General features: G+C 42.7%; 1 protein-coding gene across 1 annotated transcript in view; it reads right to left on the reverse strand.

The window, feature by feature from the left end:
• The window catches only part of SLC2A12 (solute carrier family 2 member 12), a 32,392-nt gene extending 22,852 nt beyond the window's left edge, over window positions 1-9,540 (reverse strand). The window contains exons 1-2 of the mRNA XM_054398890.1: window positions 9,417-9,540; window positions 239-1,561 (exon numbers count right to left, since the gene is read on the reverse strand). Coding sequence (XP_054254865.1) covers window positions 239-1,561; window positions 9,417-9,540 — 1,447 coding nt within the window. The remainder of the gene's footprint in view (window positions 1-238; window positions 1,562-9,416) is intronic.
• Window positions 9,541-27,725: the final 18,185 nt, after the last annotated feature.

Below are 27,725 nucleotides of genomic sequence, written 5' to 3' on the forward strand. Positions count from 1 at the left end.
AGAGGAGCAGTTAATTTCACTGAATTGAAAGGAGATTAGACGTTGACCTTAACGGACAGAATCTCTTCCTAAGAAGCACAGCCCAGGCTCACAAGATGGTATGTGACAATGCAAGCACACATTAGCAGAAAATACTGCCCAGCTTGGGAACTCTGATGCCAAACTGGGCATGCCATCCCAGCATTTAATCCCCTTGTAAGTAAATCATTACAAAGAGATGGAAAAGTGAAACACTTACTTGGTCCAAGACCTATGGAAAACGCAGCAACATATACAAGCAGGCTGGCCAGTGAGAGCCATTTCAGGACAACAGGAACCTCCTCACTTTCGATGAGAGCCCCTGTTTTGCTTTTGCCTCCTGCCAGGGCAGTCCTGTTCAGTTCTCCTGTCCTGACAACATCTGGTCTTCTCTGTGCATCATATGACAATCTTTCTGGTGAAACCACGCTAGCAAAGAGGTCCTTGAGACTCCCATTGAGGACACCAGTGAGGTTTCCTGTTCTCTGGAGAAAGAAATCCTCAGGAGACTGGCTTCTGCAGACATTAGTGAGGTTCACATCTATGTTATGGTTCACTAAGCCCATAGTGACCAATGAGATTGCCATAACAGAAGAACCAATACAAAGAAAAGTTTTACTTCCAACCTGATCCACAAAAAACGTGGCTGGGACTGTGCTGACCACTTTGACCACTCCAACTCCAGTAGAAGCCAAGCTGGCAGCTTCGTTGCTCTGGAACCCCACTGACTTCAAAACTGTCGACGCATAAAATAAAATATTGGGTTGCCCAGTAGTCTGCACAAAAAAGACTAAAGTGAGTCCTACCAACATTCGGGCCCTCATGTTGTTCTTTGAACGAAACAGGTCCAAGAAACTGTACTGATGTTCCTCTTTCAGGGAAGACTTGATCACAGTAAGTTCTTTAGTAGCATCTGATGTTTCCCGTAGCCTCTCCAGTACTTTTCTTGCCGCTTCATCGTTGTTTTTCATGACAAGAAACCGAGGACTCGGGGGAAGGAAGTACATGGCAATAGCCTGCAAAGCACCTAATGGAATCACAAAGCTAAACATGTATTTCCAACCATGAGGTACACTGGCAAAGGTGTAATTTGAGATATAGGCCAAAAGAATGCCTATCACGATCATGAGTTCGTTCAGGGATACAAGGAGGCCTCTCCGGTGCTGTGGGGCGATCTCGGCAATATACACACAGGTTGCAATCGATGACAACGATATGGAAACACCTATGGCAATCCGCCCCACAATAAGCATCCCATAGGATTCATAGGGCAGTAAAATCAGACTCCCCAGCACAAGGAGAGAAGATGCAATAATAATAGCAAGTCTCCTTCCAAATTGGTCTATTAGGAATCCACCACTAAGGGATGCAAATAAGGCCCCAATAAGCAGGGAACTTACAACGATTTCCTGCTGTTTGCAGGAGAGTGCTAATATGCTGCTCATCTGAAGAAGAGCTCCAGAGATAAGGCCCAGCTCATAACCCATTAGAAGTCCACTTACAGCAGCAACGGCAGAGGATAGAAATGTAAATGTTCCGCAGCCTGAAATAAGACAAAAAGAAAAAAAAAAAACAAACAACACAAAAACTTGAAAGTTTGACTTCTTCATCATTATAGCAACTAATAATAATGCAGGTTTTTTACCAGACTGAAAAATCTTTTTGTAACTTTTAGGCAAAGCATACAAACCCAGCAGCAGTGATGATATAAGAGGCTATTTTTGAAAAGAAGAAATAATCATGTATTTATAACTTCCCCTAATTTTAATATTTTGGGGCTCCTTATCTTCCTGAATAGAACTTAATCAGGTTTCATAGACTCATAGAATGGTTTGGGTTGGAAGGGATCTTAAAGATCTAGTTCCAACCTGCCTGCCATGGACAGGGACGCTTTCCACTGGACCAAACTGATCAGGCCCTAAATAAGTAAACCTTCCAGATCAGAATGGTGTTGCTTGCAAAAGGCAACACTGGCAATACAACCTTTTGGTAAGAAACCAGTTTGTGCCTTGAGATATTCTTGGTGTTTTTCCTGTACTGAACTGAGGAAGTATTGTCTGCCTAACCAGTGCACCATGGGAAAGGAAAGCAGTAATTTTCCAGCCAGATTGCTTCAGTCTTAACTTGAATAAGTAACGAGTTTTCCTCAGCACTTACTAGTTGTCATGGGTTGAGTTAGCCCTTGTGCTAAACCATTACACTAATTCTTTTATTTTACATGAGGATACCATGAAGGCCTCTGGTACCAGTGTTTTTATTTTGCCAAATGGAAACTTATCCACTGAGCACCAGATTGATCCAGATAGCTGGGATGTTCTAGGGAAACCAGTCTTTGAGGGACAAATTCATGAACTTTATAGGCTTTGTTTATCGCTAATCTCAGATTCTTTGGAATATCAGGATCAAATATTTTGCATAGTTTATGGCAGCCATGATGTCAGGAATAAAAAACAGATGGCAAAACATAAGCCAAATGAAGATTATACATGCCTTTTAATGTCCACTTAAAAACAAACTCATTTTATACAACTATGGTTCACTGTTTATTGTTTTAAGATAGATTTGACTGATTGTGTTCTACTAACTGTGAAGCCTTTTGCACCCTAAACTTTGAGGAATATATCAGTTTGTTATTGTTGGTCTTGTTCTTTCTCCCAGCATGATTTTTCTCTCATCATGATGTTGGCTGCCACACAACTAGGAAAAGAGTTAATTGACTCCTGATTCTCCGGTTAGTTGGATATATGGGACGTGTCTGAGGAGAGGCATCTTTCACAGCATAACAGAGTCTGTATTTCAATTAATTCTCCTGGAATAAGTACTTTCCAGCTTGGCTTGGAAAAGTGGTATGTGGTCTAATTGAAAATGATACATAGACTTTGTTTACTTTTAGCATATTTTTCTAAGTCATTGAGGCTCTTTGATCACACCAACTGCCTGAAGTTCTTTGCCAATAAATTTTGAGCACAATGGCAAGGATCGGTCCCATTTGACAGAAGATATTACATTTCTAAAGCAAATTGTGAAGAGGGAGAAGGGCAGCCCTAGCAGTAGATTTGCTCTACTGAAAGAAAGAGTGTGAGACCCCAAGCCCAGAGTCTGGCATGAGGCCATGTATGCTACTAAATTGCTGGTATGGTCCCTGGCATGACTGTGCCCCAAGCTATCTTACACTCTCTTGGCAACTCTGGGAGCAATTTGGCTCACCTGTGGGTCCAACCATCATGTCCTGCAACCAATTCACAGGAGACTGGTTTATTCTGGAGGGTATCAGAGTATAACTGTGTGAGTATAAGATGCATCTTCCTACCAGGGGAGATGTGTAAGCTCGTTAAGTCTGTTAAGATAAGCATTGCCTAGTAGGTCTCCTGCCTGGCTTGCAATTCCTTCCATCTCAACTAAGCAGAAGCCAAGTGGAAGAAGCCCTGAGCTACCAAGTGCACCCACTGTGCCTCAGCCCACTCTGCTTCTGGGCTTGGATGGTTGGCAAGCCAGAAACAGACAAGAGATGGTCTTGTTATAATGGGCTGTAAAGGCCTGGGGCAAATGAGAGTATTGTGAGAGGACTTTCAGAAGCTGGGGGTGGATGGTAGATTTACTGTGGTGGAGGTGAGACAGAAGAAAATGTCAGCAGCAAATTTGTAAGATGCTCCAGTGATGGAACAATCTTGTTTTATATTGTTGCCCATGTCTGTATATATTTAAAGCTTTTTCTTTATGGCTGCAGCATCCACCATAATTACACTTATTTTAAATGGAGATTAGGACATGGATTACGGCAAGGTCCTGCTGTACTTCCTTCACACACTGAACAGCACTTCAGTGGATGTACTACTGACTCCAGCTAAGCTGCTTTGTGCTACATGTGCTCCATTTTCCAATGCATGCACACAGTATACGTTTTGTCACTGCAAAACCTAATTTCTCCCCTCCTTTATACTTTTTACTTGCCTAGTTGCTATATGTTATTAGATCTGGAAAATATATCCCTCCAGTGAGTCCTGCATGGAAATTAGGGCTCGTAACAATATAGTGTTGTGATGAATGAATGAGCCTAAGTGTCAGAAAAGGCAATGCTAATTTGATCAGAGTGCTCTGCCCCAACTATAGCTCAGTGCTGATGCTTGTGCTTTCTTGGATATCTCTGTATTTTATATCATTAAGCCATGCTGACTTAACCTAAGACTTTACCTTAGTTTATATATTATTATGTCCAAAATTTGTGGTCATTGTGGTCATCCATTCTGACACTCATGAACATCACAACATAACCCTTCAGACACATTTAAATAACATTTCATTTGAACTAGGCCATTTAAATTATTCATCTTTGATTTCAGATTTTCTAGTGGGTGAAATCCAATGACTTTAAGTTGTAAGTTGTCCCAATGGTTATTTGCATTCACTGTAAATTATTTCTAGACTTAATTTCTGCAACTTCAGCTTCCAGCCATTCCCCATTTGCCTGCACTTAGCTGCAGTTCACTAAGTACAAAATTATAGCCTGTCATTGATTCCTCCCACAGATGTCCTCTTAATGCATTACTTAGCCTGTAAGGCTTTGCAAGTTCCTTAAGTATTCAAAGCCTTGTTCTCTGAACTCTGTCGATACTACCAACTTCTTCAATAAATTCTTCCTCAGTAAATTGTGAGCTGGACTCAGTGCTTCTGCAGTGGTTGCACAGTGCTACATAGGAACTTGACATAATGGTCCCACTCCTCGTGGATATTTCCCCCCTTTATTTGTCTAAGAATTGTCATAGCCATGTACAGGAGCTCATCTTCTGCTGGTTATTCTCCAAGACAACCAACTTATTTTCTGACTGGGTTATTTCCAAAGCACTTCCTTTCCTCTGACTATGGCCTGCCTTCCCTGGGAATGCAAATCACTTTATCTATATTAAAACACATAAAATGGGTTCGGCTCATGCAACCGTGGGAGAACTGCAGCACCTCTAGATTTCTTCTGCAACTGCTTGCCAAAAAAATCCCAAAACAGGTACTTCTAGATGTTTGAAGTAGGTCAGATGCCTATTTCTCTCCATTGCCTATAAAAGGAATCTCTGTGGCTTGCTCAGATGTCTAAAGTTAGAAGAGAGGAACCCTAGACCGCAAATTCACTTACAGTCAGCAAGCCAAGCCATATGAATTGCATTCTTCCAGTGATATAACCCATTTATTAATCACCTATCACCTTTATCATCCACAAATAATCTGTTGTCATCTCCAGACAACTGAGATTAAATGTTATGTAACATAGGGACAAAACCTGAGTTTCAGGCAGAAACACAGCAGTGTGGTCAGTGTCTCCTATTAGTACTTTGAGATCTGAGCCCTGCATGGCTTTTAATTCTTTAAATGTGCAACTGTCAGTTTTGTATGGTTCCAGTTTCTGACTCAACATGACAGTGCCAAGTCAAATATCTTGACAGAGTCCACCATCAGCACTGTTCTTTACAACCCAGGCCGTGCTGTCCTCAGCCTGTGATCCTCAGATCAGAGCAACCACAGTGATTATTTGTAATCCAAGAGGCTCCACACACTGAATGTGGAGCTGGAACACCTGAGAAGTTGCTAGAGAAGCACTCAAGTGCATGTATTTCTTGCTTCTCCAAGTATGGCAGCTTGAACAATGTCTTAATATTTCTTTGGTTTGTTTTTCTTGGGTCAGCTGATACCTTTTTGTATGTGTCCAGTGAGAGAGACTCACAGTCACAAAGAAATAGTGGAGGACTCTGTGTAAAGCAAGCCCCTGAAAGAAAAGCAGGTTCTGATGTGGTGCAGAGGGAAACACATCATCTTTCTGCATTAGCAGCAGCAAACTCAGCAGTTAACTTGATGTCTCTTGTCCCTCACAGACACTGTTGTGCTGAGGAACATTCTTACATCACTGTGAGGTTTTGTTTTAACTGGTGTACCCTAAGGTTTGCTTGCTCAGAACTGCCTACTGAGTTAAACCCTGAAATCTCCACCTGGTTTTCCTTCATGATCCTTTTCCAGACAAGAATGTCTCTGACTTCAGCATATGTTTTGCTTTAGCATTTCCAGATAAAGCTTGGTGCAGTAGTTGTACTCGCAGTCCTTGTACGTGTCACTTTTAATGATGTTGCTGGCAGTTCCTAGGCATTCCTTTTTCTAAAAAAAGCTTCTTAAAATGTATATTCCTCTTATTTTTATGAGATGCTTGCAAAATACATGGCAGTATGCAGTCCAAGGGAATAAAATATTGTAGTGATGGCTTCCAGAGAAATTTTTCCTTCTGCCTGCAACAAACACCATGGCCAACGAGTATGTGGCTGGTATGTGACCAGTGATTTGAAGTCTATTCCTTAGTTTTACCATGTAAACAAAATGGTTTCTTGCAACTATTACTCAGGTCAAAAGCAGCACTACTTGGCAAACAAACTTATCTTTAAGAACATTCAATGGAAATGTTTGTGCTTTGTTCCTGAAAAGGATACCAAGCACAGCTGTAGTAGAGCACAGTCCGCTGCCAATGAGACTGGATGGGGCCAAGTAGTAAGGCTCTGCCCCTTCATTTATGTTTAAGCACATATTTAGGACATATTCCAAAGGCAAATTATTTGATCTGTTCATGCATTTTATGAGTACTAAGGATAGACGATCTGCATCAGGGAAGGTCTGCAAGCAGGCTGAGCTGGGCAATGCCACTCTTCCCCCATTTCATGCATGGGAGAGCTATGGGAAAGGTGCCTGGGAGCCCTTTCCAGCTCACCTGGGCAGCACTACATTCCACATTAGTCCAAACACTGAGATTTCTGTGATGTGTGTTTTCTTTCCTTTCTCCCAAGAGAACATGCAGTGTGTGTAAAAAAAAAAAAAAACTAGTGGGATGGAGCGGAGAATGAGGTCAGCTCTTCATGACCTGTGCAAATCCATCTGTTTTAATAGGAGGACACTTGACAGTCTCTTCCAGCATGGTGCTTTCTTCTGTGGACTTTAATTTAATCTGAGGTGAGATAGGTCTCCCATTTGGGAGGAAAAGAAAGTATTTTCCTGGAAGGTCAAATATATATTCTTTAAATCCTTGGGGATTCTTTGATCTATTTAGCCATTTGAAAGGTGAGATCAAGCTCTAACAATGCTTGGTTAATAAGCACAGGTTAGAAAATCACAGTGAGTCAAGTGCATTGCATAGATGTGTATTCACAGTGTGAATTGTGGTGAGACATAGCAAAGGAACAGAACAAGGTATCTACTTCTATCTATCATAAATCTACAGCATCTGTATCTGAAAATTGTAAGCTTTCTTTAGCAACATCTTTCTTCTTTGAGCGCTGTCTGATGTACAAAAATAATTACCTTTGCCGGGAAATAGTGTTTAAAATTCCCGTTTTTTTTCTTTAGAGGAATGTTTTTCTTGAAGATATAGTGTGTGGGTCACATAGTTTTGTAAGGTAAATATTTAATGGCATATGTTGGGAATTGCTGCATAATTAAATCATGATTTTACCTTTCAGAAATGAGAATGCAAAATCATTCTCTTCTCTGAGAAAATGGGGTAATTATTCCATTTTCATACTGTCATGATCTTTATTGCACTGTCACAGTTACTTTCTCTGCCTCATCCTGCTGTCTGCTGTAAAGAGATATACATTTCCCTGTTCTATTCTAATGCCTGTGATTTCTTTAGATCCAGTAGCTGCTCAATAGATGCATTTCTCCTATTAGTTAGGACACATCTGATCTAACTGTTCCTCGAGAAGTCTGGCATGGGATTTAAAACAGTTGCCCAACAATATCCTACAGGATGAAACAAATGTTGCAATCAGAGCTGAGAAATCTCAGAAAATATTATATTTACCCCAAAGTAGTGTGAGGGCCATGTGGAATCACGCCCATTTGACAAGTGTGACTCTTCTCACCCAAGCAAGAAAGGCAAAACTAAAAGCAATATTTTGTAAATTGGACTAAAAAAGAAGGCAGGAGGGAGACAACATATCACACATTTTCACACATCTACATTCCAGTGATGGTAGGAAGTATTGTATATTTTGTGTAGTGTAAGCCCAATGTATGTATTGAGTGAGTAGTATTCATATTTCATGAACAAATGCTCCTTGGCACGGATGGAAAGACTGGGAATGCAGATCCTGGACAGGTTCATGATGAATATCCATCTCTCCATCTCTCTCAGTGCTCTGCCATGTATTTTCATTCTATCAACAGCCAGCCTGCTCATCATTACATTAAATGGGATTTGGATTTTGTTCTCTTACATCTAGTAAAAATCAACATGTCCTTTTAATTCCTAGCTAGGTAATTACAAATTCCTTGAATTACTGCTTTAATTTCTGAGGATAAGATCAAGTGTGTAATTTGCATGTGCTCCTCTAACGATAACCCTTGTGCTACAGTAATTTTGCTGTCTGTTTATTGTAACTGCTGTGTTTCCCTTTGATAATGCTATCCTATTACCACCTGCATGGCTCCTCTCATGCCCTAAGGTAAAGTTAAATATCTCACATTGTCTGGATTTCTATTCTTGATTAATCTCTGCTTTCAGATATCATTAGATGTTGCTGGACTGGTCACTAGTACACTCCAACAAAGCATTTGTGCCTGTGGTGTCTGAACATTTCTAGCTTAGTCAGTTCATCCATTTTTAAGTGAACAAAACCTGCTTTGGACATAGTAATTTCTAGCTTACAAATCTGCTTTTCTTTTGGGTACATTTCTCTTGTGAGTGAGACATGTCATGACTGTGGGTCATTTCCCCTTTGATCTTATCATCAGTGAAAGAGACTCAAGATGCAAAACTATGCTGAAACTTAGAAAAACTGGCTGAACAGGACATAGCAAAGGTGGGAAGCTACAAAATCACACCTCAGCACTCAAAACTCCTTCACAGAAGAAATTCTACAGTTGATTTTTTACAGCATAAGCACAGAAACCTCATTTCTTCCTGAAAGGCTAGGGGAGAAAAGACAGGAGAGAGTCCTTATCCTTCCACCCTGTTCTTTCCCACTGCCTTAGGAGGTGTAATGCTTGCCTGGCCTCCCTACACTTCAGTGAAAAAGGCTGAATTGCTCCTATGTGTTCAAGGACTGGAGCGTCATTGTTATTTCAGATGGCTGTGGCTCCTCCGATTTTTCAGGAGACTGAACTTCATAAAGCAAAAGGATTGACACCACAGACAGCACAGGCACTAACAGCAGGACCGAGGCCTTTTGGGAAAAGTATCACATAAACCTTCATTCAAAATTCAAGCCAGCATTTCTTTCCTTCCTCACATCGCCCCCTCTCACACTTTTAGAAACTGAGACAGCGTGTCCCGAGAGCCTTTGGCCTGGCGGGGCTGTTTGCCCCCAGAGCCGAGCGCTGTCTCCATGGGCAGCTGCTGGCTGGCAGCTGGCTCTCAGCTCTGGCCGCTTTACCTGCTGCAGCTGGGAGCCCGCGGAGGTGGCGGCGGCGGCTGCCCCGGCTGCTTTCCTCATCCTCCCCTGCTCTCATCGTCTGGCTCTGCTGGTCGAGGTCCTCCGTGCCCTGCCTAGGTACCATGGCCACCCCTTTTGCTCTTTGGGACTGAAGCACTTCACAGGGCAGCGGTCCTTCCCCAGCAGACCAGGAAAGCACAGGTTGCTTTCCTCATGGCAACAAGTTGCTGAAGGTGGCTGAAACAGAATGCAAACCACAAAGTGGTTTGTGAACAACTTTGTTGCTATTTCAGAGGCTTTGCCCTTTGCAGTGACACAGGCTGTTGCTATTCTTGGGAGCCTATTGCAGGCGAGGGGAGGGCCGTCTGTCGGAAGTATTGCTTTTGCCTTTTAACAAATAGTTGGAGACACCAGACGTCCACCCTCGGTGCACATTCCTTACCCGTTAGCTTAAAGGGTCTCTCTCGCTCTCCCTCTTTCTCTTTTCCTCCCCTCGCTGGTGTTTGTATCCACCAGTTTTTCACAGCGAAGGCACACAGACGGAGAGGATTTGAAGCGTTTGCTGTGTCAGCTAAAATTAGGGCACCGGCGACATACACGTGAGTTCGCTTCATTCTTGTAAATTGTGAGCAAATTGTGGTGAGACATAGCAAAGGAAAAAAAAAGACCCATGGCAGCCCATTGCAATCTGCAGCATCAGGAGTCAGGATTTTTCATGGCAGAGATGCACATGCTATTTTGCAAGCAAATGAAGGACAGGCAACCCTCTTCCCAGTGTCAGTTTTTCGTGGGAAATTTGTGACTGTCTCAGTTATACTGAGTGAAAGACTTAATTTTGAGGGCCACTAGAAGTCAGTCCATCTCTACCCACTTCAGTGGAAGCAGTGGCCAGAAGCTGGACTGCAGCAGTGTAGAAAGTTAGAGTGAGCGTAGGCAAGCTGCCCACCAGAGCTGTCTGCCTCATCCTGGTCCAGGTTCTGGTCCAGGTCCTGGTGTTGGTTCTGGTCCTGGTTCGGGGCTGGGTCCAGATCCAAGTCTTGGTGTGGAAGCCTCCAAGTGCTCTCAGCAGAACTGTTGGCCTCAGTAAGGCAAGCCGCAGAAGCTTGTCCCAGTGGGAATCACTGTTGTATAATTTGGCAGTGCTTCAGGCTTCTTGTTTGTGCTCTTTTTCATCACTTGCTATTTTGTCTTGGGTGTTTTTGTTTTAATACACTAATGCCTGCAGATAGAGTGCGAGGGAAGTCAGAGCTGGGAAGTTGGTGGCTTTTGCAATATTTCCAAGAAACAGAATTCCTAAACATTTTTTCCTTAAGCAGAGCAGGAATAATACACTCTTTATTAGTGTTTGACAAAGGACACTGTTACTGCCCCATCTGACAGCTGCCTCACTGTCAGCTTCAGAAGCTGGAGTGCCATGGGGACACCAGTTCTGGTGGGGAGTTTTGCTTTGGCAGTGCCTTTGGCATGGAGTTAAATGAGTCAGCCTAGCTCTGCTCTCATGTGTAAGCTATTTTCCATGTAAAACGTCCACCTGTCAGGATGCTCTGAGGGCTGTTAACAATTTTTTGCCACATCCAGAGAGACACTGTTTCCTCTTGCAGTATGTGCAAGAATTAACGTCAACTTTTAGAGAGACTATACAAATATTTTGGAAAAAATGGAAGTCCATTTAGGCTGGGGAAGGAGAGGAAATCTTTTCATGGGTTAAGCTGACCTATGACAAGATTCCTCTGTTATAATGTGGCATACAATTGACCTCTTCTCACAGCCTACACCTCCTGTAACACAGCTCTGCTTAAGTGCCTGCTATCTCTAGCTCCAGAGCTACACACTTGTCCCACCTCCCAAATACCTTTATATGCAATGGTCCTGGAGAAGTCAGAGAACCTGTGAGATGCCTGAGGCAGCTCACCAGAAGGTAAAGCCATGCCCCTAGACATGTGCATGAAGGATGCTCTGGAGTTCACTCTGCGTGCCCAGAGCTGCTGCCGAGGGAGGGGTGACCTTAAGACTGTGACCCTGTCGCCTGCTGAGGGACCAAAAGGAAAACAAAATTCAGTTAATCTTCAGTTGAATGACTGAGGACAGAGGCTCTCTGGCCTTTTCGTGAGGTCTGGCAGAAAGGGGGGAATGCTTTTAAAGAGGAAAACCTGGTGGGAAGTGAGGCATCCTGAACAGCCTGAACTGATGATGGACTTCCCCAGTCACAAGGCTCTCTTTGCACCAAGGTTATTCAGATGTTTTCAGCCATCAGATTTGTACCTGTGGAGCTACAGAAGGTTTCACATATAACATCAGTCCCATCCTTAGGTAATTATATATGCAAGAACTGACTACTTAATTTCACTATTTGTTTTTGCCATCCAGCTAACAGGAGGTTACTTTGCTAAAATGGGGACTGCTGTGTGAAATTACTGAGACAAATATTGCTGACAGCATGCATTTGTGGGACAGGAAGCATCCATCACTCCTTCTTGCATTTGTGAAGAATTTTTGCAGCCTCCCTTTGTCCCCTCATTCCTCCAGTTCCACCCAGAACTGACTCTGCAAATCTTTACGAAGACAGCCTGGCCAAGCATCTCCTTATAGTGTCCTTCAGCTGTGAGTTGAATTGGACTCATCACTTACAGGGTATTATGAATTTTGATGGAAATAAGAGATGTAATGTGACTGCAGCCCTTTTTGTAAAAAAAAAAAAAATCTCCTAAACTAAATGTAGTCCTCTAGCTAAATATATTGACTATGGATATTTCCTGGCACATATATACTTTGGGAGAACTTAAAAGCTTGTCAGGAACTGTAGCTTCCCCTGAACCAGAAGCATACTACCCCAGAAGTAAGTAATAAAAAGAAAACACTGCTTTTCATTGAGTTCCCAAATCTTGCAATTAATGGATTTTAAATGATGAATGTTAAGTGAATACAGGAGTGATTTTTTTTTTTAGTGAAAAGAGAAAAAGAAAAGAAAAGAAAAGAAAAGAAAAGAAAAGAAAAGAAAAGAAAAGAAAAGAAAAGAAAAGAAAAGAAAAGAAAAGAAAAGAAAAGAAAAGAAAAGAAAAGAAAAGAAAAGAAAAGAAAAGAAAAGAAAAGAAAAGAAAAGAGAAAAGAAAAAAAGGGAAATATATTTTAGACAAATAGTGGGATTCCTTTCAGTTTTGTTTAAACCTGGAGTTCAGTGCTACCTACATTCACAGAACCACAGAACACATTCAGGCTGGAAAAGACCCTCAGGATCATCAAGTCCCACTCACAACCCTACAAGGTTCACCCCTAAATCATATCCCCAAGCACCACATCCAAATGACCTTTAAACACATCCAGGGGGTTGGTGACTCAAGCAACTCCCTGGGCAGCCCATTCCAATGCCTGACCACTCTTTCTGTGATAATTTTTTTCTCTAATGTCTGGTCTAAATGTCCATTCCCCTCAGAAGCCAGAGCCTAGACTGATTTTTAAATGTTTACCTACTTATTTACTCAGAAATCCAGCAGACTAATCTTCTCCTGAAAATAAAGGCTAAGTAACCCATTTTTCCTGCCTAGTTCTGCCTTTATTTCACAGTGTCTATGCCAGTTCCAATACCAGTGTCTCCTGTGGTAACCCCAGCAGGCTTTTGGCTTTACAGATGGTAAAATAACTAGTATATAGCACAAACCATAACAGACAGACAAAAAAAAACTTAAAGGAAATATTATTCTGTTTGGGCTGCCCAGAGGGCAGTGCATCCTGGCCATGCTGAACTGTGCTGCAGATATATCAGGGAACTTCCTGGGTTTTGATCTGCTCCCTAAGCTACATCCCATGCCAAAGACACTGAATCAGAATGATAAAGTACAAGGGAAAAATTTCCTCAGTAAGTAGAAATGCCAAATATTTTATCTTGAGATTTGCTGCTTGGCATGGCATTGATATGAGAGATGTTTTGTGGCATCATTGGTAGCCAGCTAATAGTGAAAAGCCACAGCTCAGCAGGTGCAAGAATTTCACAAATGTAGCTGAAAAGTGAGGCATTGCTGTTTTTGATGTTAACTGGCATTAACTGACATTCCAGAAAAGGTAGGAACTGGAAGAGAATTGTCTCCAGCCAATGGATGCAAACAGTGGGAGGAAAAGCAAACAGTCTGTGCTGGTTCTAAAGCCAAGGTAATTGTAAAGGTATCTTGTGAAATGCAGCAGCTGTGAAACCCTTGCTAACGGCCACAAGGACCTGGTCCCACAGCCCTGTGTCCACTCCACTTCCCAGCATAAGTAAATCTGCAAGCAAGCAAACAAAGCTCCAGTACAACAAACATGAATGGGATAAAGAGAAAGAAAAAATGGAGGATGCTTTGCTACTTTATGATTCTCTGCTCTTTTGCTCTTACTGCCTTGCCCCTGCTTGCTGTTGAAACACCCTCTTAGCTCACACTGTGTGCCCAAGAGTGAGAGGTGTCAGTCAGAGCTTGACTTGCTTTCTCTGCTCAAACAGGGGACTGCTGGAGGTTTGGCAAGGTGGGAAAGGATCATGCCTTCTCTGTCCCTCTCACTGCTGCTTGGGAAGGGAGTCCTGCTGAAACCAGGGCAGTAAAGAGAAATGTTCCAGAAGGCAAAAATTCCAAATGCCAGGATAGGCAAAGAACTTACTGATGCTCTGAAGAGAATGAGCTGCAGCTCCACAACATGCTCTTTGAGGCTGGGCAGAAGGTCTTGTGCTTCAGGAGAAAGAAGAGAGGAAAAGATAAAAAAGCCAAAAGCAGTAGAGGGTCAGGAGGCAAGCCTGTGAGTGTAACACCATCATGAGATGCGATGCGATGCCTCTGTCAGTTTTGTCCCTCTGCAGTTGGCAAGAAATCATTTTTTCTGATATTTTCTCAATTCCTTGCTTTCAAAACTGACCCATTTACAATTAGAGGTATGACTAAGCTAGGGCAGAAAAAAATAAAAAAAGGTATTCATATCAAATTGCTGAATAATGTCTGGAAGATCTGTGATGTTGAGGTAGGTATTTCTTCTGAAACCTCTGGTCATCATTCATGTATGTCTGTGTTTCCAGTGATCTAATAGCTCAAATTTGGGACTATGGAAATATGGGAAACTTGATGATAAGCCAATAAGAATTAATTAAGAGTGGAAGGACTTTCTGAATAATTTTTTCCAGGCCATTTTTATTAGAATTGGAGTAAAAAAAGCTTGTTTTAGTCCCCTGTGGAATTTGTGACTTTCAGAAAGAAGATTGTGGAACTGTCCTAATTTATTTATTCTAGCATATGGAAAAAAATGTTTTAGCAAAAATATGTAGAGGATTTCCTTGACACATCTGAAGTTATGTTGCCTGTTAACAGTTAACAGTTTGCAGAAGAGGTTCATAAGACAGTCAGCACAGGACAACATAAGGGGGGGGTAGAAGGATGAGAAAAGAAATACAGACAAAAAAAAGAAACTGAGTAAAAACACCAAGAAAGAATTACCATTTATTCCATTAAAAAAGTAACCATCTAAAAGTACCTATTAATATTGAAGCATTGACACCCACATACAAGGGGGAAAATATGCCAAAATTCCAGGCACAGAGCAATGAAAACTAGATGAAAAAGACAGAGCTGTCTCAAGAAAGGTAAATGATCCATCCTTTAGGAACTGTGAATATAGAGAAGATAATTGTTATTTCTGCTGTGCAGCAAATGAATTGTAATTTAGGAGCAGCTTTACAAAGATGCTTTTAATAAATGTAAGATAAATTTCATAAATACAATATTTAGGCTATGCCATTTGTGTCATTTTGCAAATTAATACTAAATACATAAATAAATTAATAACACTAAGAAAATTAGCAATGTAATATGATGCCATGTACCAAATTCATGACAGTACTGATGAAACAAGTTTCTTCTTTCTGAGTCCTGTGGTTTCTTGCCAAGACATTCTTTGTGTTTTGTTCTTACTTTTTGAGAGGCATTGATTTATACCAACGTATTTTTGTATGACTTTTAAAAAGTATTTTAGAAAAGTTCTTGACCTCTTTTGATAGAAGTAATAGATGCAGTCCAGAGCTCATCATGTTTCACAACTCCCTCTAGGGTCTGAAGAACACCTGCTGACTCACTGCACAAGTATTTACTCCTGCTGCTCTTCTGTTGGCATCTCTTTTAAAAGTGTTTTTTAAAAGTGCAGTGTGGCCAGGGTCAGTAAGAGTTATGTTTTGGCAAAAACTTAAAATCCACCAGAAGGTAAGAACTGGAGTTTGGAAAGTACAATGCAAAAATAATTGAACTGAGAAAACAAAACAAAAACTCAGTTTTACTTCAGGATTCCACTTTCCTGGCATTGTAGCATTTCTATCAAATAAAAAGAAAGGTCTTCTGGCTTCTGGGTAACCTGAAGGGCCACTTGTAATAGTTACTGAATAACATATCTGTGGTTTGCCATCACACACTCTTCTTCCCTGTTTGCTTCAGATATCTTGGAGGTTCAGATGACCTTTGGAAGTTCCAGACCATTCTATGATTCTATTTCCCACAAACCATTACTAACACAACATATATACAGCAGCTCCATACATTTGCAAGAAAATTGTTCATCTGAAATAAAGTCAGGAGGTAATAATTAATGAATATCAGAAGGTTTAGTAAAAAAAGCCTAGACAGATTTTATCTAGTGGGAAATGAAAAATTGCTTTCTCTGCTCAAACAAAATTTTTTATGGGCTTGATTTCTTTCTTACCTACTTTTGATAATAACTTTCTGGAATAGTTGGAGGAAACTCAGTGTGAATCAGTAAGAAGTGTATCAGTAACAAGTGAACTACATTTCAAATGTCTTTATTAATACCCAGTGTCAGTGGGTTGAGTTGAATCTGCTGCTGTTATTCATACCATGCTACAGTCATGCCAGCTTCAAAAATGAAAGTACTGGCTTGTGTGGTTGGAGTAATTTCAACTAGTTATTTCACTGACAAAGTCTGAACAGTCTGGACAGGCTGGAGAGCTGGGTGCAGGCAAACCTCATGAATTTTAATAAGGACAAGTGCAAGGTCCTACATCTGGGGAGAAATAACAACAGGAACCAGGACAGGTTAGGGGCTGTCCTGCTGGAAAGCAGCTCCACAGAGAAAGACCTTGGAGTGCTGATGGACAGCAAGTTCTCCATGGAATAACAATGTGCTCTTGTGGCCAAGAGAGCCAATGGGATCCTGGGATGTATCAAGAAGGCTGTGTCCAGCAGGTCTAGAGAAGTTCTTCTACCTCTCTACTCTGCCCTGGGGAGACCACACCTGGAATACTGTGTCCAGTTTTGGGCTCCCCAGTTGAAGAGAGACAGAGACCTGCTGGAGAGAATCCAACGGAGAGCCACAAGGATGATTAGGGGACTTGAGCATCTCCCCTATGAAGAGAGACTGAGATCCCTGGGGCTGTTTAGTCTGGAGAAGACTGAGAGGGGATCTGATCAATGTCTATAAATATCTGAGGGGTGGGTGTCAAGTGGAGGGGGCCAGGCTCTTTTTGGTGGTTCACAGTGATAAGACAAGGAACAATGGGTTCAAACTTGAACATAGAAGATTTCACCTCAACATGAGGAGAAACTTCTTTACAGTGAGGGTGACAGAGCACTGGAACAGGCTGCCCAGGGAGGTTGTGGAGTCTCTGGAGACTTTCCAAACCCACCTGGATGCATTCCTGTGCAGACTACCCTAAGTGATCCTGATCTGGCAGGGGGGTTGGACCTGATGATCTCTTGAGGTCCCTTCCAACCTCTGATATACTGTGATACTGTGAACTCCAGCCTGAACTTGGAGGAAAGATGGAGGGGGCAGGGTGGGGAACAGTGACCATGTGTCCCTGATTTCTCCCTTCTGCTGTAAATGCACTGACAGCTATGTAGTGTGGTGCCTGCCAGGGCAAGAGCCCCCTGACTGAAATCAGGCAGTTTTTAGGATATTCCAGACAAGGTGACAAAATTGGAAACCCTTTAGATCACTGCACAATGGAAAAAGAGTTTTCCTCATGTGATGAATTGTTAAAAATGTGTAAGCTGAAATTCCCTTTGCCTGTTCCAATTAAGGAACATCACCCCAGCTAAGAAAAATGTAAGCTGCTGAAATTTGTATTATTTTGTTGCTGGGAAACATTTTCTCCCGCATGGAATATCAGTCACACAGGAAATGCAGACATTTTTGTGGTTTTAATTATTTCCACTGAGAAAGTGTTTTGTTTTCCCCTGAAAATCTTGTTGTTGCAAAAATAAACAACTAAATGTCTTTAATTCTCTGCTTTGTTTTCTTGCCTTTTTTTTTTTAACCACAGCTGGCAACTTAAAAGCAGTTTTACATGCATTCATTAGTACCAAATGTCAGGGTAAAGCTTTCCAAAGCCCATTAAAATTTTCTAATCATTGCAGGCAAGCAATGAATAAAATCAGCCTCCAATGCACAGGCCTTTTTGCATTCATCCAGTGGGCACAAACAAATAAGCCTCATACAGTCCTGCCATGCAATTAAAGCTTTAAGTCATTAATTCCCCAGAACATTTGTCACCTGGGTTTGTTAACAGGTAGCAAGGGCAGTCTTCAATAGACAGGAGGTGTCAGAAGAAATTCAGTTTGAGACCATCATTTTCCTTCAGCAGGAGACACTGAAAGCTCAGCACGTGGAGTGACAGGTCTGGTGTCACCCAGGAGAAAATACCTGGAAGTAATGGAGGGTTTCTGCCCTGGAATACTTCCCTGCCTATGTAGTCACCAAAATCCCATCCTTTGAAATACAGTTAAAAGAAATACTATGCTGGCAGCACTCTAACAGGGAACTACCAGAGAAGTTTCCTTTCACCACTGCATCAGCCATGTGGGGCAGGTATGCACCTTGCTGGCAGAGAGACCAGGGAGGAGACAGTTTGCTTCCCACTTAAAAAACCAACAAACAAACCCCAAAAAGCAAGCAAACAAACAAAAAAACCCCACCCCAGCATATTGTCTCCCAGTCACTTTGAGGAGGGAGTGTAGGCCATTTAGCTGCCAACTTTCTGGCCCCCTCATACCCTCTGATATAGTTCCTGAAGGAAGGCTGTGCCTGTGTGGACAGTAGTGGCTTTGTTATCCAGCACAATTCAGTTGGGTGTGCACCTGCAGGCCCCCTGGGGACTTCCTCAGGGAAAAAGCCCTCATGGCCTCAGAGTGGATCCTTGACATGCATAGCACTTGGTGTTGGTTGCAGCCCACTGCAGTTCAGGGTCTGGCACTTGCTATTCAGTTCTTTACATAAAGTTGTTTGATTTTTAAAAGACTAAGATGCACATCACCTCTGGGAAAGATGATTTAATGATCTCCAGGGTAGAAGCAAAACCTGTTCAGTAATTTTATGTTTACCTTACCAACATGAATTTTGCAAAGTCGCCCCTGGTGCTGCTGGGTACAGCGACCTGGGGGCTAACTCTATGTCCTTCCCCACCACTGGCACAGACAAACACAGCCATGGAAGAAGGCCTGCCCATCACCAAGATCCTTGTCATCCCAGCATAGCTGCTTGGCTGAGCTACTTCTCTTTTAAAAAAGACTTGGACATCTCCAAAGAGTGCAGGAGTCCTGGTGCACTCATTTGGCTTCTCTGTGCACAGTGTGGACTGCCAGCCTATGAGCAGCTCCATTCAATAAACGCCCTCCTCCCTCCCTTCTCATTCAGATTCAGACTCCATCCCTCTCAGTTTGGCTTAAACTTCTCTATTTCAGACTAGTCACTAAAGCATTAGCAGTTTAAATTCACACTGATGAAACAGGCGTTGGCAAAGGCCAAGGAGGTGTCAGTGGTACAGCGTGTGCTGTGCAGGAGACACATGGTGCTCTGAAGAGCCACCAGACTGCCTCTAAGCCAGAATGTCCCTGAGGAAGGGATGTCTGAGATTGAATTCAGGGCACACAGGGTGCACACAATGCTTTAGCCTTCCAATACAGCTTCTAACTTATCAGCAAACCTTGCCAAAGCAGTGTGGAAAAAGCACGGTTTTGTAGGTATCTGCCATGAAGTTTAGCTCTCAATGAGAGTTTTCCTACTGTGGACATAGTGCACAAGAAAGCTTTTTTGTCAATAAGCAGGAGTTACTGACTTGGCTAAAGGTTATTTTCACACCACAAAAAGTAATCAGAAACTCCAGAGCAGCACCTACTTTTGAGGACAAGGGAACTTGTTAGTCTGTTCCTGGCTTCTTTGGGAAACTGACAGACCTGTTTTCCTTCTCGAGCCTCATCAGAGAGAGATCACACCAATCTCACTGACTTTTGGGGAAGCTGGTGAGGAGTTTTTGCACTGCCTTCAACTTCTTCCCCTCCAGACAGGGAACTTCAAACATTTCCCTCATGCTCCACTTCTCCAAATCTTACCCTTTCCTGGGTAGTGACCAATATGAACTCCACCATTCAAAGAAAAATCTCTTATTCCCTGTCTGTGACTCTCCTGAATTGCAGCTTGGCTTTTTGCAGTGGGTGTCTGATCTCTCCTGATGGAGAGCTCCGAAATTCAGTTGCAATTAGTGAATAAGCTTCCACATCCCCCCACCACGTACACACTCATGCTTACTGACTCCCAACTCTCTGACCATGTCTTCTTTCTCTCAACCCACCCAAGGAGGCAGAGTAGCTACAGCACTGAAGAAGGAAACTCAAACCTTCTATTCCCTTCTGAAGGATGTCCCAGTTCACTGCAAGACATCTGACTTTGAAACATCTTTCCCTGTGGTTTAGTAGGATTTTGTGACTAATAACATGTTTAGACATATATGTCCTTATTTATTGTTGTAGGGTTTGGCTTCCTTGCCAATTCTAAAAGCAAATACCCTTAGGACAGCTCTGAAACTCTTGGATACGTACCACTGAAATTAGAGGCAACATGTTAAAGTGTCTCATTCCTGCAGTCTTATGATCATCACATCCACATGATCTGCCCTCTCAGTTGTAAAAACTTGAAAGCCTGAGTTAGTTGAGCTTCATTCACAGAAATTCAAGAATGAGAATATGAATGTAAACAACTCTGTTTTTTTTTTACTTTACTTTTTCAATGTCATGTTTTCTAAACCAGTCTTTTAATTTTCATTTTCTGCAAAGCATATGAAGCGTTTAATGTTTCATCTTCCTCTTCAACACACAAATTGAAGAGGAGAAGCAATTTTATGCATAGAAGAGATTTAATCCTTCAGGATTATGACAACCTGATAGGGACCATGGAGCAAGAGAAGAGTCATCTTCCTCATCAAAGTTTCAGTCTTTGTCAGATACTGCTGCTTCCCAGATGATGGGTGGCATTGAACAAGTGGGATTTGGAGGGAGCTTCTTGGAGAAGAAGTAGAGGAGCTGCACTTGTCATGGTAGGACCATGACATGGCCCAGTACAAACCCAGGCAGGTGTTAAGATGTCTAGACAAGGTCCCTTTCTCTCCCTTTCTCTCTTTCTTCCTGCAGAAAGACATGGTAACACAGGAAAAAGAGCAAAGGGGACAGGCCCCCTGCCTGTCCGGTAAACAAGTTGTTTACCTGGGATAAGAGCACGTATGCTGACCACTGCTCCCCCAGAAACAAGGCCTTTGTTTCTGCCTTTTATGGTTACAGCCTGGCAGAACGCCTTTACATTGGGCAACTACACATTAGCTTCAGTGCCCCATTGGACCAACTGATCTCTGGCAAATTGTGTATATATACAGGTTGACTTGGTAGTCACCTTTGCCTTGCTTTAAGCCTTGCTCAACCCTTGCTTTAAGCCTTGCTTAAGCCTTACTTTGCTCTTGAACCCACTTGGACCCGTCTTATTGAAGCTGGCTTGAATTGCCTTGCCCTGCCTCGAGTGCCTGGTCCAGAGTCTGAGATAAAGCCATGAGCCCATACACAGCAAGCCAGAGAAACCACAATCCTAGAAGGCAGATCCACCTAGCCTGCTTCTCCTTGCCATTAGAATCACGCTGTGCCTCAGTTTACCCAAGAACCAATCAAGCGCCCATCGCGAGAAGCGTCATTAACTGCCTGCCGTCCGCTGAAGCCAGATCAGCCTGGGGCCACGCAGCAAACCTTTCTTGCCAGCAATCTGCTGTGCCAGTGCCGTACAAGAGTGCCTCAAAGCTAACACAACAGCAGCAGCAGCATTCCCTGTGTGGGTAGAACTGTCTGTGAGTCATTAATTCATTGCCTTTTGGGTTTAAAGGTTCTGACCAAGTCTGCCCCCACTGTAACTGAGCGCTATCTGCTCTCAGGGGCCTTCTCTTTCCAACTTATTGCCTCCTAGTTTGCATAAAATTGTTGTATTTTGCCCTAAGACTGTATGTTCCCATTGTAAATATATATTCCAACTGTACAACGATCCTATTTAATGAGTTTTGGCACTTTTCATGTTGACAAAGGGTTACTAATATTTTTATTAATACCCATTTGCCATATTGTCTATTATTATTGTAAGGATAATTAATTAACCCCTTCTCAACAGCACTGCACTGCATTGTTCTGCATGGTAACTGCAACTGGCCAGGTGCAACATTATGGGCTTGCAGCCAATGCATGGGCTCTGCAGCCTGCAAGAGCCTCACAGGCTGCAATTACAGCAGTACAACAATGATTTACTCTCAGATTTGGCATGGCTGGTTTTGGAGACTTCTCACATCGTTCCATCCCTTCAAGTTTTATTTCCAAGTGGGTGGTGAATCAAATTGATGTTTGATTGCTGTAGGTTGCAGTGAGTTCAGAGAGGAGAGATGTTAGGGCAGCTCACTAGGCCAGACATGCCTAAGACCATGCAGACATGGTTCCTGCCTTGGCTGTACCACTCTGGGAAAGAGGAAGGTGAGAAGCAGCTCAGCTGTCTCAGCAACAGCTTGTGTTGTGCTTCCCCCTTCAAGCCCCCTAATAAGCAGGGAAAGGAAGCAAACACCTTCTGCTTTTAAATCTAGTCTTCTGATAACCAGACAGTTTTGTCTTGATGGCTATTATATGTGTGTGTTCTTCATGTTTGAGTATTGCATAGTTTATTTTGTGAACAGGAGCACCTGGAAGCACTATTACAAGAGGCAGTCATGCAGAACTTGGGAAATCCCAGAAAGCACTCATGCCTCTGTAACTCAGATCTTTTGTCCATATGCACAATACAGTGTTTAATATCTTTATTGCATACTGTTTCTTTCACATGCCCTCACCTTTTGTTCAGTACACAGAGCAGATAATGTTTAGTTAACAATGATCTGGAGGTCTGTGTCACATTGGAGCTGAGACTACAAAACCACAGCCATTGCTGCTCCCCATGAAACCTACAATGTTAGTCAATATTTTCATTTTGTTTGGTTAGTTCCTACCCTTGGAATTGGACATAATCTGTAATGGAGAGATGGGTAAGAGTTTGTCTATAAAATGCTAGATGGTACTGTGATATATAAAAAATTAATAAACCTGAATGAATCCATTATCTCAACATGCCAATAAGATGAGTAGATAGAATTATCTCTGCATTAGGGTTGAGGATTTGGGATGTATCATTTTAAGTCCAAACCCCTCCCCCCAACCTTAAATTTGGATGCTGAGTTTGAGAAACCTAGGATCTGTCCTCGTCATTTAGCATTCATCAAGTCTTAATACATATAAAGGCAGTTACCATTTATTTTATTTGCAGTCAGGAGTCTGGAACATAGCTGAAAATAAAGAATCTCAGATCATACAAAAGGAAAATATAAGTTTGACATCATCATCTTTGGCCCATCTAGTCCATCTTCCTGTGCTAAGAAAAGGTCATCTGTATATGTCTTCCCTGGGTATCCTTATTGCTAGCTTGTTCCTGTCTAACATGTTCTTAAAAATCCTTAAAACCAGAGATTTCACTGCCTCTTGAGGCAGCTCTCTTCCAGTGCCTAATTATGCTCGTTGTTAGACTGGCGTTTAGACTAAAACCTCTGTACTGCAAGTCCTCCACCTTTCCTTGCTTTGTCCACAGGGGACAGGAAGAACTGCATTTTCCTCTACTCTTTGAAAGTGTTGGATATCTGCTGTTGGCCCCTGGAGGCCTCACTGGCTCACACCCCTCTTTGGGGAATGCTTCCCAGAACAGAACATGAAACTCAAGCAGAGGTCTCAGGGGTGCTGTGTAAGGCAGAAACATTTCTCTGTGCTTCCTGTGTGTTACTCTTCTGCCTGTACATCCCAGATGTGATTCTTGCATATCTTCACAACAGCACTGATGTTATTGCTCATTAATAACTTGGGGAATGCTACAACTGCAGGTCCTTTTCTATAGAACTGTCATCCACCCTGCCAGGTCCCATTTCCTAAATTTGTAATTAATTACTCTTATTTAAATGTAGACCTTGGTGATTTTCCTTATTGAATTATTTCCCACTTTTTTTTTTGACTCACTACACTGATCTGTGAGTCTTCTTCCCTTCAGTGTGCCCGCAGCTCCTCTCCCAGATGGGTGTTGTTTGTGGGCCCCCAAACAAATACAATGTGCACAGCCACTAATGGCATGAGCAGTGGAGCAGAAAGCACAAAAGGGAAGCAGAAGCAGAGCAGACCACTTTGGAAACAACAGTGGATTTCTTTCCATTTTAACAGTGATTTGTAAATAATTATTTAAGTAGAGGTCCACCATAATTATTTTCCAAGCATTTAAGAAACAAGGCATCTGCAAATGAACAAACTACTGTGGAAAGTCTGGCCTAAGTGAATTCCTCAGGTAGCAACTCTGTGTCATAGGCTCAGACTGGAGCTCAACTTTCACTTGTCTCCAGGATGAGGCACTTCTTGGGCCCCCATTCCATTCATTGCTGCTGTGGTGACTCTCTCCTCCTAAGGAGAGAGAACGAGGTGCAAACTTTTGGCCACCAGGAGCTGGGAAGTATGGACACAGTCACTGAGGATAGCACCTTTAGCGACTTCATCTTTTAAGCTCTAGCATGCCTGCACACATCCTAACTACTGATTTAGCCAAACCTGGACAGTTTTGTGCAGGAAGAGGAAAGCATACATTCTTGGCACAAAAGTTAGACTGAAAAAAAGAATGGGGGCATAATTTGAGCAGTGATCTTTTGGAAAGCAAACATTTTTGAACACTGGCAAAAGCAGAATTTTCCTCTAGCATTGTTTGTGGAAAGAGTGTTGTTTGCACTGAGCTTTGCTGTAAGCAGATCTTAAATGCAGTGGACCTACTGGCCACAACAGCTGTGGCTGGAGCAAGGTTTCCAGAGTCGGGGCAAAGGAAGGTGAGGGACTGGGCAAGTTGGGTGCTGTACCAGTCTGTCTTTATGTCCAGGAAACATGAAAATGACCTTGTCAGGCAGTCAGGGAGCCCAGAACAGAATGTTCAGCTAGAAGGAAAGATGCCAGGAATTAGTCAGTGCTCAAAGTGCCTCGAAACAGTAATGCACAGTTGTATGTGCTTTTAGTAGTATTTTCTATAGCCACAGGTAGCTACTGAGATTGCTTCATACATCCATGGATGGAGGGAAAAAGGCAATTTCTAATTCTTTTATTAAGTATATTAACTGAATTGCTATGTATTTAGTTGACAGGAGCCCTGACTGTGGCCAGCTACCAAGTGGACACTCATAGTCGCCTATGTTCACCTCAGTACAGCTCTTCTTTTACATTCCCCCCCCCCACCCCCTTAATTTCAACCAAATCTGTTGGAGTTAATGAAATGATAATCACCTTGAAACAAGGTACCTCCTGTAAAGCGGTGGGCAGATTTATCAATACCTAATTGCACGTACTGGTTGTCTTTAGAGACCAGCTGCCCTCACGTTCTCCACCTTCAGGTGACAGGGAAGAACAACAGCAGACCCAGAAGAGACATTAGAGGCTCTTCACTTTCACTCGGCTCTGCACTTAAATGCTCTGCACTGATGTCATGTCCCTCCTTTACATCAACAATGATATCATGATCTTCTCTATCATGATATCTGTGACCTCACAGAAGCAGGATTTCATAGAATAGAATCATAGAATGTATTGGTTGGAATGGACCAGCAGGGGTCATCTTGTCCAATTCCCCCTGCAGCGAGTTGGGGCATCTCTAACTTTCAGGGCCCCATAAAGTTTGACCTTGAATGTTTCCAGGGATGGGGCCACCACCACATCTCTGGGCAGCCTGTTCCAGTATTTCACTACCCTCATTGTGAAAAACTTCCTCCTCATGTCCAACCTAAATCTACCCTGCTCCACTTTCAAACCATTGCCCCTCATCCTCCTTCCCCAGCCTTCATGTAGGTCCCTTTCAGATATTGAAATGTAGCACTAAGGTCACCCCAGAGCCTTCTCTTCTCCAGGGGGAACAGCCCCAATTCTTTCAACCTGTCTTCATAGGAGAGGTGCTCTAGCACTCTGATCATCTTTGTTGATTTGGGTTTCTTCAGCACAGAGAAGCAAAATAAGTATCTCTTTTTTGGAGGTTCAGATTAATACTGTTTTAGGGAACAAAAAATCCTTTTTTTTGGGGGGGAGGGGGGGAGGTTCTGGTTTTTTTTTTTTTTTTTTTTTGAGCTATCTTAAAAGACTGTAAAATGTCTACTCTTCTTCCACTAGAGGTCGCCAACATGATAGTTTTACAAAGAAACTGCAGAAACGAGCATGGTAATTTCAATTCTCAGTTCTGGAATAACACTTTGAACCAAACTACTTTGAAGCAATTTCTCACACAGATTTCTAGTTTGGGGGCTGAGCATTTTTCTGGGAAAAAAATGTATGTATGTGTATATATGTATGTAACTAGATAGAGTGTTATCACCTTAAAGGATAGCTGAGAAAATGTTAGATCATGCCAAAATAAGTACATCGAGCAATTATTTTGGAGTGGCTAGGCCACAATTAAAAAGTGGAATATTCACTAATAAGAGAACAAATTAAAATAAGGATTTGAAATTAGATTCTGTGCTCTTTCTGTCTGTGGCCAGCTCAGTAAATGAGGACCAGAAAGGATGTTTTATGGCATGATACCCTAGCCCCACAGCTACCCTGAAGTCTGTAACACTTGGCAGTGCACTGGCAGGCTGCAGCCATGTAGGGATCTAGTCTGTGGTCACAGTGGCAACTTATTTCATTAGGGACATACTCAGCCAGGCAATGTTTTTGCCATGGCACTGTGCACCCCACCTCTTCCACTGCGGCTTGGAGGCTGTGCTCAGCAAGTGGTTGTCACAGCTGCAAATGACATTGCAGCTGGCTAATACAAAATTTGCTGTGACATGCTATGCAACATATAGGTAACCAGAGCCAGGGTTGGCATCAGCAGTTCTAAATCACCCCCATGTCTCTCACACATCTAGCAACAGGAGTATCCCAAAGGGAGCACCAACACTGCCTTTCTGCTGTAGCAATTTGAGGCTTCTCAAAGTTCCCCTCTTGTTTCCCCACAGCAATGCACAGCCCACTTTTATTCCCCTAGCCATCTCTCTGCAGCAGTGTCAGGCTGAAGCCTTACCTAACCTATTATCCCCAGGTCTTAACATGGCCTCACATTGACACCTCATGCTATAAAAGGGTGAGGGTCATGCAGCAGAGACGCAGGCTATGTACATCAGTTCAGTTGCTGGAAGGCTGTATTTTTCCATGAATTGCAGGCCTCAGTGTGCTTTTCCAGAGGAGAATATGGCAATCATACATCCTGCTGGTCCGGGAGATAAGGGAACACAATAGCTGAGAGTTGTAGTGCACAGCCCCTAGTGCACCACCAGGAACTTCACCTTTGCTGACAACCAGGTCAGGGGCCATGCAACAGGAAACAAAAAGAGTCTCTTCCCAGAAAGTTGTACATTGCTCGTGAATCACCTGATCTCAGTGGCAAATGTAGCTGCCAAACATTGTGCAGCTCCATGAGCAATGGCTTACCTAAACCATTTAATAAGTTCATATGTGCCTTAGCAGGTGTTTTCCTCTTCCATATTCTGCCTGCAACTCTTTGCAAAGCCTTACCCCAGTTATCTTGTTCTTCTGTCCACTTTTGGACTCATCCACCTTCCTAACCTCAACCTCTCTATGGGCATCACCTTGGCTGTGCTCTAGCAAAGGAGGTCAGGAGACAAGAGGCTATCCACCTGCATGAAACTCAGAGCCACCACAATCTCCATCAGCTATGGAGCAGTTCAGCTTCTTCCTGTGAGAGAAAAGGAAGTGTCAGTGATACATGACCGGGCACCAAACGTGTTGACTATGTTGTCACTGGACAATCTGAGTGTTTGCCAAAATACAACAAATGTCCCTCACCCATCTGTGAATGAGGCATGGCAGAGAGCTATGTAAGGTGGCTGCAAAAGTTTCAAATAATTCTGGCAGCAAGTAGTGGTAGAGAGGTATCAGAGACAGCAAAACCCCCACCTGTTTTGCTGGGCCA

This window comes from Indicator indicator, chromosome 2 (assembly GCF_027791375.1).
Source record: "Indicator indicator isolate 239-I01 chromosome 2, UM_Iind_1.1, whole genome shotgun sequence".
NCBI lineage: Eukaryota > Metazoa > Chordata > Aves > Piciformes > Indicatoridae > Indicator > Indicator indicator.